This window comes from Poeciliopsis prolifica, unplaced genomic scaffold (genome assembly GCF_027474105.1).
Source record: "Poeciliopsis prolifica strain line A6 unplaced genomic scaffold, Auburn_PproV2 SCAFFOLD072, whole genome shotgun sequence".
NCBI lineage: Eukaryota > Metazoa > Chordata > Actinopteri > Cyprinodontiformes > Poeciliidae > Poeciliopsis > Poeciliopsis prolifica.
This window is the reverse complement of record NW_026562447.1, coordinates 1725765-1736787: the sequence shown is the minus strand read 5'-3', so window position 1 is coordinate 1736787 and position 11023 is coordinate 1725765. Positions and strand designations below refer to the sequence as shown.

General features: G+C 41.1%; 1 protein-coding gene across 1 annotated transcript; it reads right to left on the bottom strand.

Annotated features, from left to right (window-relative positions):
- Positions 1-3331: 3331 nt before the first annotated feature.
- Positions 3332-9331, bottom strand: nell3 (NELL (neural EGFL like) family member 3). Its single transcript, XM_055020953.1, has 4 exons — positions 8698-9331; positions 6891-7450; positions 6014-6080; positions 3332-5925 (listed from the first exon to the last, which is right to left on the bottom strand). Exons 1-4 carry the CDS (start codon positions 9251-9253, stop codon positions 4400-4402), a joined length of 2709 nt encoding a protein of 902 aa, XP_054876928.1. The 5' UTR covers positions 9254-9331; the 3' UTR covers positions 3332-4399.
- Positions 9332-11023: the final 1692 nt, after the last annotated feature.

Genomic DNA, 11023 nt, shown 5'->3' with positions numbered 1-11023 from the left:
ATTCTGATTAAAGCTAGCCCGCCTCCTGCTTCGTCCTTTTTCAGTCGACTCTGCAGCGCTCTGGGGCCTCCTTCACCACAAATCCTCCAGACTGGTGTGTTCGTTAAAGTGACACCATATTGTTTTTTATTCCGGGAAAAAATGAACAAATGATCCTGAAGAACTTTTTCTGACACTCGTATAGAGAGGATGTGTGTTGTGCTTTTAGCTGCTGAAACACTGAGGTTCCTGCTGTGTTTGCACGACATTGACTGAGTCAACGCCAAACACACAAAAAAACCCTGAGAAAGCCAACAAACGCACAGCAGGCACACATATGGCCTGGCTCAAATCGTCTGGGAGGAAATTCCCAGATATGCAATCCATTCAGGTTTCATATCTGGTTCATTCACTGCAAAAACACAAAAACCACCAAGTATTTCTAGTTTAGTATCTTGTGAAAATATCTTACTACACTTGGAAAAAAACTAAACTAATAAGTAACTTTGCAGACAGAAGTAGGAGCTTGTTAAGAGTAAATAATATCCATAATATTGATTAAAATGTATCAGTTACACTGGAAAACCATTTAATTTATAACATTTATAAAATGCCTTATTAAAAGGGAAATAATCTGCCAATGGAAGTAGTACTTTTTAATCAATATTAAGTAATTACTGACTTAAAACAAGCAAATATATCTTTCTAAAAAGTTGAAGTTATTTGAAGTTTACTTAGATATTTGTTTATATTTGCACTATATAAACTAGACTAAAAATAGTCTAAAAATAGTCTAGTTTTTGTAGATGTTCCCCTAGAGATATAAACTAGACTATTTAGACTATTTTGCAGTGTAATCAAATTAAATTAAATCACAGCAGATAAAACAAACATGACTTTCCCTCTTAACAAACCCTCTCTGTTATTAGTTCAGTCATTTTTGCACAGTGAGAAATTAGCTTTTTTTCTGCAGACTGTATAAAAATCCACCCTCAATTAAACCCTGACGGGTCTCCCTTGAAATATAAACGATATGCAGTTAAATCAGAATACCCAGTGAATTGCAGGCTGCAGGGTAACGTTTCAGAGTCGCACCTACTCTCTCTCCTTGGTCTCTTCTTTTTCTGTGATCTCTGTAACATGTGAGGCCATCATTTGATCTGCAACACCCGACATCTGGAGCGATCCTCCCCCCAGAACACCTGGTTTCAATCCCGCCGCCGACAGAAACAGTCATTTGTGTCTAGAAACCAGAACCTTAATTTCTTTGTTTGCTCGCTGTGTCATTGCCTCTGAGGATATTTGTTATGTTGAAGTCCAAAAACAGCTTTTCTGCAGCGAGCAGACGGGAGAATAATTAGACCCGGCTATCAGGGAGTCCGTGTAAATTATCCAGTATGATTTTCAAGGTGATTTGTGAGTAATTCTGGCACTTTAGCTGCTAATTACAGTGAATCGGTTCAGTATGTTTAAGATTCAACCTACAACTTTGCAATTTTGATCCCTTAAAAATGATGGTGTTGTTCTTGCTACTTAATGCTGCTCATATGTCCCCCAGAACTTAGAGAGGAATTTCAAGGAATTTACAAGATAATTTCTCGAAACTTTCCATTATCTAACCGGGTACTTTACTGGAATGAACCGGCCACTTTTAGAAATTGGGCTGCAGCTGTATTTCTATTACAAATGTACGCAAAACCTTTTAGATATTCCCCTAACGTCAAAAAATGAAACATTGCAGTTGCAGTGTTTCCATAAAATAAGAAACACAACTAAAATCACATGTGAATAAGTTTATTCACAGGATAAGTCATTTAAAAATATCATCCTCCAACTGTGTTCTTTGTCGTTTCTACCAGTAGTAACTTCCAGTTAATGATCACAACACTCGTGATGCAAAAAACGTTTTCATAGCACTTTTATGAAATCAACCAATTTCAATATGGCTGAAAAACTGCCTCAACATGGCGCTTTTTTATTTATTAGAAAACCTGAGTTTTTTCATTCAGTGAATTTATTTTTGTAATTTCAGTTTCTGTATTTAAATAATCAATGCAAACGTAGCTTATGCTACAAGATTATATATAATGACAAAAATCATTAGGTACTTTCTAATAACTTTAAATTCACAGGTTACTGTCGCAAAATTGAACATGCAGGTTATTGGGTACTTTATTGTGTAATTTCCAAACATCAGTTGGTGTTATAAAATGACTTGTAATGTGGCACTTCCTAAATTAATTAGCAATTTTCCTGGTATTTTCAGAAAACCTGTAATGTTTTCGGTACATACTAGTACATATCTCCCTAAATTTACAGGTTACTTTCCTGCAAGGTGTCCAGTGACTTTCATCCTGAGGTCAGAAAAAGGGTCACATCAGTTCCAGAAAGTTACCTACAGCACCAGTGATAAAGTTTATCCTCCATATGTTTGGGCTTTACTATAAAAGGTGTTTCATCTCATAAATGTACATAGATTAAATCCGGCAGGAAAACTATTTTACAGACATGGATGGAAATTGGTTTATGACAAAATAGTGCAGATAATTTGGTGTTGAATGAAAACGCATTTAAAACAGAAAGTGAGGTGAGAGCTGCTGCCAAGTCTCCCCAACACTTCATTATGTCTCTAACAGTTTGGACAAAACACACAGAGAAGCAATAAGGAACATGAAGGGTGAACAGCTTTTTACTGAGAAACTTTTCTTTCTCCAAAACAATAACAGATGTGTGCATTAAACATAATGCTATATGTGCATAAATATAACTGATACAGAAGCTATAGCTGCATGTTTGACAACAAACTTTACATTTTTATTGTGATGCAAAACATTAAAGTCTTGTAAACGCTGCATAAGCCCTTTGTTGTTTTACTGAAAGTCTTTGTCAACAAACTTCTCTCAGCAACATAAGAATGGTTTCAGTTTTTAACAGTTTAAAAGATGGTAAATAAGAGGCTAACCAAACTTAGCATGACAATTTTGTTTTAAACATTCTGCTCTGCTCATCTTCAACCACTTATTTTTTTTATCACAAAGAAGAAATGTTTAAAAAAAAGTTAGCCATAAGACAGTCACTTTATAGTTATAGGTCCAACAATAAGTCTTTATTAATATGCTGCTACCGTAGAAGCTAACATTCTTACTTACCTACCTACAACATTTTACATCAGTATTAAACAACAAGTGATTCAAAACATATTACATACAAAACCCTAATAAATGGCACTTAAATAATTAGCTAAATCCTATTGCAGTCCAGGCAGTTCTTCACAATATAAACACAGTAATTGAAGAAAAACAAGAAATCTGTAAGAATGCTGTTTCTATTCACTTTAGGTGACCAAACTTTAGGTGACCAAACATTTAACAGCGACAAGAACTTATTCTGTGTAAATAAAGGTGCATGGCATCTAAACACTGATTGTATTAATATTGACTAGAATGAACATTTTAAACCAACTATAGAGTAGAACTGAAGCCCTTGTGTAATTTATCCTTAAGGTCATACATACAAAAGATACATTAAATATAATATTCTGCAATAAAAAAAATATATAAAATTGACTTATAAATGCATCATTATAAAATAAAGCCTATGAATGATTGTCTACATACAGACATATATTTGAGCACCACTGTATGCGCACAGTCTGACAGATATGAAGACATTCAGATTTTAAATTGGTCACTTTTCAACCAGCTGAAGGATTTCAGAAGAACAAACATCCAAAATAAAAATGCTTGAACAAGTGGAAAACCATTAATTTAAAGCAAAAAATTCAGTCAATATTCATACTTTAGTAAAAAGGGATGGTGGACAATAAATCAACGACGGTATCGCTAAAGACACATGATCAATATCAATAGATAAGACGTTTGATTGAATAGTCAATACGTAAAATACTCACTGACGTCCGACCCAGAACCGCGTAGCATTCTGGGAGATGTAGGCAGACATCTCCCGGCTTAGCTAGCTCCTCAGACTCTCACAGCGAGCTAAGCTACGTCAGTGAAATCAACTAACGCACTGGCTCTGTGGTTACCTAGCAACGCACTCACTCTGTGGTTACCTAGCAACGCACTCCCTCTGTGGTTACCTAGCAACGCACTCCCTCTGTGGTTACCTAGCAACAACCTGCTGAGTCACTTGTGCAGCAGCAGTTCAAATTTCCGCCACTTAAACAAAAAGACAACAGCGCTGTGTGAAAACTGTGGATAAAGTGACGGCGTCAGTTTGGCAGCGTTTCAGATACTTAAACAAAAAACTAATCAATGATTATCAATATTGACTGATATGAACTGATTATCTTGTGGTAAGTTGCTCATCCATATCTTCCAGCACTACTGCATAGCACCAAATAGTCTTTGAGTTTTCACAAAAAGATTTTTTGAAAATGGTAGAAATCCGTCCTCCTGGATCACAGAGCAACCCAGAGAATTGAAATATTGGTGCCACCCTCTTGTGTTATTTGGTTTACACGTCCTCTGATACAGTCCAGAGTAACGTAAACAGCTGTGCCATTCTGGACCTGAAAAGAGGCTCTCAGCCCGATGCTAGTCCACTCACTGCCTTCAGGCATTGATCCGGACACCTGCTGAGCCACAGGACCGGCCTGCTGACCTCCGACCCTCTGCAGAGTCAGTTTGACTATATTACATGAGTGGATCAGTTTGAGGTTGAGGGCGATGTTTGCTGTACCTTTCTCACAAAAGACAAAGTTCCTTCTGGCATTTGAGTCCCCGGAGTGAGTCAGATGGACCTGCGGCGTATCCGGGCTGATCTGCTGAAACAACAGTGGTTTATTCCTGACGGCTCCAGAGGGAAGTCCTGTCCGTGAAACTGTGGCGGTCAAGGCCGATGACACAGCCGAGGGAATCCAGATCAGACTCAAGATACTGATCCCGGTGCTGTCCCCAAAGTACCGGATGTTGCACTGCGATGGAGACGTGATCTCAAAAGTGAGGATGTCTTTGCTCTCCACCGTCACTGCGCCAGAGAGCGTGATGGAAGTATCCCTGTAGTTCACACCCGTCTTGAAGGCTTGCATCGTCTTCAGTCCAGTGGTGTTCCGGGTGGTGTAGGCGATCAGGGAGAAACCTTCGCGAACACAGGTGTGACCCATGGAGTAAAGCGCCTGCTGAATGACAAACTTCACTACTCCGCTCTCCGTGAAGCGCACCCCACGGCTGTCGTGAGTGAGGCTGACCATGTAGGGGTCGGACACTGTCGTGATACGGAAAGTCGGGCGGTAGCTGGTTTGGTAGTGCGCCAACAGGGATATCTGGGCCATCATAGCAACAGCACCGGTATCATGAGACAACCAGAGGAGACTCAGAGACGGGGTGGGAACATCAAAAACTTGAAGGTCTTTGCTCTGATTGCAGTGCTGGTTGGGACTCTTCAGCAACAGAGTGAAGACGTGGTTAGGTTCAACCTCCAAGCCAGTACTGACGCTCACCCCCTGGAAATACTTCCCATCCGGTTGCTCAATGCGGATGCCACTAAGGTCCTGATCTTCTTCCTCCTGGCTCTTGTTGAGTCTCATCCCGACCTGGAGGAAGTTTCTGCAGCTGTGCTTTATAGCAAAGTTATGATCCAGCCACACCAGACCATGCTGGAGGAATGTCACTCTTCCAGCCTCGTTGGACAGAAGACTGCTGCTCTCTTTTCCTCGGATGTTGAGCTGCAGACCAGGAAAGATGTGGGAGCTAGAGGTACCTGCAGGAGATAGTGTCACCTTTGCCATCCAGATCTGGGAGAGTTGGTTCTCTGAAATCTGGCCGCAGACTGCGTCGCTGATGGCTGTGCAGGGGGTGACCAAAGGCTCCCCATCGCAATCTGTGCAGGCTTGGCACTCCTGGAGCTCCTGGTTGTAGAAGTATTCATGACCACAAAGACCCGTCCCTGCTTCTCTCTCCGAAACCCCCAAACACTTGAAACCACCTGCACAAAAGGAGACGTCAGATTAGCTCTGGCAAGGCTATAAATATGCTGGAGAATATAAAATGAAACAAAGACGTCATGAACTGACCAGGAGTATTGAGACACTTCACTCGCTCTCCGCAAATCTGTGGTAGTTCAAGACATTCGTCTCTGTCCTGCAATCCATACAATTATACTTTTAAAGTATTTCCTTGGAGCAGTTTGTTCTTGTCAAGCAAATTGGATTTTTGGCATCTGCTTCAAGGATATTCAGTGGATTTAATTCATTATGCATAACATTCAGTGAATATACTGAAGGTACAATCAATGCCTTGTAAAGCTGTTACTCTTTGCCTTTTTCCTATCTTGTCTTGTTACAACCAAAAGCTGCAATGTATCTTAAAATGGTTTTATGATACTGTAAAGTTTTCAATCCCTTGGAATGATACCGTCACCACTGCGTTTCATTAGCTGTGTTTCCATTGACACAATTTAACATTTAAAAAAATAAATTCACTTAAGGGAACCCTCCCACCACAACCACACACACCCCGAAAAAATGTCTCCTTTTTTGACATTTTTTAGCATTAGAATGAGGAGGGTTTTTTTGGCCGAGTCAAAATTGGTTTAATTTGCAAAACTGCAATGAAAACACAGGAGTCACATGATCAACAACCGGATGTTACTACTGGCAGAAACCATGAAGAACACAACAGGAAGTGGTAGGAGGATGATGGCAGTGCATGTTTTTAGTGACTTATCACTTCAACAAACAAACTTATTGATGTATGATTTTAATTGTGTTCCTTATTTAATGGACATGTCACAATTGGAAAATAGTTTTTCTGACATTAGCAGAATATTGACAAAGTTTTGCGCACATTTTTAATGAAAATGCATCTAGTGTAGCCTGTTTTTCCAACGGGACAAAATATGGCTTGGATTGAAGTGTTTGGAGTAGTTTTGCAAGCTATTATGAATCATACCTGGCACATTCTGTCTGCAGTTTGTGAGCACTGCGCAATGAGGAAGAAGCCCGGCGGACACATGGTGCATTTCTCACACTGCGGTGGATCCCTCTGAAAATCACAGAACTCCTCTGATCCGCAGGGCGATCGGCAGACACGCAGAGGCTGCGGGAAATGAGTCTCTCCCACCACATCCATCACTTTGGAGTCAATGTCCATTTTATGCACGGCGTAGGATTTTTGCAGATGGCTGCGGGCCTGGCTCTGCAGTCCCGCCAAGTGACTCTCGAAGTAGCTGTGCAGCTCCCCCTGCAGGCCCTGGAAGGAGGCCTGCTTGACCGTCTCCAGCAGCTGGCCGAACTGGTTTTTCACCGCATCCATCTGCTCGTACATTTGTCGCTGCTGCTGCAGGACGTCCTGCTGCTGCAGCAGCAGCGCCTCCTGCTGGTCGACGAGCTTCTGCTGCAGATCGCGGATTACCACCTGCTGGGCTCGGAGGGCTTCAACCAGCTTCTCCTGCCCCTTCGCCAACTGGAGGTGCAGGATGAGAGCGTCTTCTGAAGGGACTTCATTCTCCCCTGAGGTCACATTTACAACAGGGCCATTAGAGATGGACAAAGAAAATAGAAGAGTAAATTTCCACCAAAAAACTCAGGACTTTTTAGATTGATCTCAGAAGTTTTCTAGAAAAAAGTGGGATTCTTTGAGTCTGAAAAGCAGATAATTTTCTAGAAAACACAAGGAAGTGTCAGAGTTTGAAAAGTCAACATTTTTCACAAAAAATATGGAAATTTCTGAGTTTCAAAGGTTAAATATTTGCTATAAAAACTGCAATTTTGAGATGAATCTCAGCACCTTTCTAAAAAAAAAAGAACATTTCTGAGTCTCAGAAGTGCAGGTCTTAGTTTTAGTTTTTTTAATTTTGGAAATTGTCTGAGTTTGACATTCAGAGCTCAGAAAGTTTCATGTTTTGACTAGGAAATTTCAACATCTGATCTCAAAGTTTCTGTTTTGTTTGATAATTTTAACAATATATTGCATGTGCACTCAGCCAAACAAAGTGCACTGAAAGCTTCCTACATGATCAAATATCACAGTCGACATTTTCCAGCTAATTGACTCTGAGGTATTTTTCCAGCTCGGCTATTGTTGCTCTGTCATTATCCCTTTTCTTAATGACCAACAAGAAGTTACTTTTATGATATGATAACAGGACAAAGTGTGTTACTGAAAGTAAACCATGGTATACCAAACATCACATAAAGATAAATATAGGATTAGGAATAAACTGGAGGAAGAGTCTGTTTATCCAGATGAAAGCAGATCTTAATCTGGCTCGGTTTTATAAACTTTCATGTTGTTATTCTTTGATGTAAATAAATCACATCCAATCTGGAGGAAAGATAATAAACCTGAAGATAACAATTCATGACAAATATTGATGAAGTCGGGTTCTAAATATGAAATATTACAATAGTACATTTTGGGGTTATTTTTGTTTGTTTTTCTCGTACAAATCTTTTACCATCTCTAGTTTTGGTGGAAAACAACAGATTTGGACAATCAAAGCTTTTAAAACGCAACATTTATGACTACTGAGACCATTTGACTAAACTGACCTTTAAGCTGACCTTTAAGCTGCCCAGGCCTGAACTGCAAACACATTATTTAGCTGGAAAATGATAAACATTTGTTGTAATTATAAAAAATAAAATAAAAATGTGTTTGTCTCTTTCGGTCAGTTGACAGCATCCACGCCTCTTTAGGTATAGAAACTGTTCTGAGGGTTTTTAATCTAAATAACCGGGTTGTGACGGAACCAGACCTGGCTTTATGTCACATGTGAGCTGGACTCCCAGCGGAGCCCCGCCGAGCTCCGAGGCTGCATGTCCAAACTCCGGATAGTCTCCCAGAAACTGCGCGGCTCTGTCGGACAGGTAGACCGAGGACATGTCCGCCTCCGCCGCGGCCGAGCATCCCTCTCCCACGCAGGAACCCCCGCGGACTTTGGGCCGGATCCTCAGCGGCAGCCGGCACTCGATCCCCCTGCAGTCTCTGGACTCGTTCCGGGGCTGCTGGAGCCGGATCCTGGTGCAGCCCGGGTCGGAGCATCCGCCGTGCGGGTCGGTCTCCAGAGGCGCTCTCTGAGGGCTCGGGTGCGCATGGTGCGCGGTGGCCGCTGCGTGTCCGGTTCTCCACTGCGGCGCCGGGTTGAACTGCCGGGGGAGCCTGGAGGATCTGCTCCCGGGACAGTGCGCCCCTGTGCACGGCCTTGGATCGCCAGTTCCCCCGCCAGAGCAGTGCGACCCCCGGCAGGAATCCCCCACAGCGGGCGCAACGCTGTGCAAGGAGAGCAGCACCGCCAGAAAAAGTAAGACCATTTTGCATTTAGCAATAAAAAACAGATATTTACAGCTTTCCAGATGAAATCCCCATTCCAAACAAAACCATGGTGCAGCTTTCAGCTCCAGGGTTCGCTCAGACTAACAGGAATTGGAACATGAGCCACTCAGACCCTGAGTGGCATTCCGGAGATTTAATTAGCATCAGGTTTCCCCCCCGCCGCATTTTAACCCTTCATCCTCTCCAGCCAAAACAGGCATGAAAACCAGCTGAACACCAAAAAAAAAAAAAAAAAACTACTCCATTAAATTTAAATTTTGTTTAACATCTGGCTCTCTGCAACCAAGGACATGAGCCTTTTTTTACAGAAAAAAAGAAGAAAATGTGGGTTTGAAAAACTGAAAATATGCTAGAAAAGAATCAACATTTCCAAGTTTATTTTAAAACATTTTTTAATTTTTTTTTCATGTTTTCAACTTCTTAAACCATTCGCACATTTAGCAGTGAGTACAAGAGGTTGATTGACAGCACCAAGACCCTCCTCCTGGTCTGATTGGTTGTTTTTAGTCTTCAGATAGCAATACCAGCCCAAGGAGGAGATTTATTTTTTCACAGATTATCTGTCTAAACCACAGTGATAGTTTTATTGAATATGTAAAAAATCCCACATTTATCATAAACATCACATACTGCAGCTTTAAGCCTTGAGATCTAAAGAAATTCACACCAATATAAGAAGAGAGTTATTGACATCCATCAGTCTGAAGAAGGTTATAAAGATGCAAAGTTTTTGGAAAATTAAGACAAAAGAGGAACTTTATTGATGGTTTTATTTCAGACTGTCGATCTCTGTAATGGCGGCACAACCGGTTCTTCAGAAAGAAGATCCTGCAGCATAATGCCTGCCCATTAGTTTCTGGACTCAATTGTTCTTGGGTTTTATATCAGGAAGCACACAATGAATGGTTTCAAGGTGGCCTAATCAAATTCTGGGTATGAATCTGATTGGGATTTGTAGCATAGCCTAAAGCACAACATACACCTTCCACTATGGAAGGTGCTTCCACAGTGGTTGAAATAGTGGTTTCAATAGTTCTGACATTTAGATGAGACAACAAAACAATAGAGAGGAAGTCAATTATTGCATTAATTTGTTTGTACTTCCTTTGACCTTTAATCTTGATGCAATCCTACACCAACATTTGAACACCTCTGAACAGCCGACTCAGATAAACTCACTCAGAGACGACCCAAAAACCAGTTGGATGGGTTTCACATTCTTCTGCCATGTACTTCTCCAATAAAAGGTTGACCTCTCCTGACCTTTTCTATGTAAACACAGTTGGGGTGTTTATGTTCACCAGGTCAGAGTTAGTGGGAGGATCCAGCAGCTGCCTCAACACACAGCGCAACGTTATGGGAGTTTTCTGCAGCTTCGAAGGTCACAAATGTAAAAAAAGAAAGAAGACAGAGCAAAATGAGAAGAGACAGCAGTTCTGAGAATATTACCTTGCAAAAGTATTTATGTCCCATGTCCATTTAGTCAAGTTAAAACAAAAAAAAGTCTTACTTTTTTGAGCAGTTCTCTTGCCTCATGGCAGGGGGCGCTCATGATCCCAGACATTGTGACTCCAAAACTGCAGAAGAAGCCACAGTAACAGACAAAGCCATACAGTAAAGTCAAGTGCAGCGATATATTTATAGATTTCTCCTCGTACTGCGGCGATCACCTATTAATATTCGCAAAATAAACATGAAGCCTGAAACCACACAGACTGAACGTTCTGCTCTTTGTGTGGGAAATATTT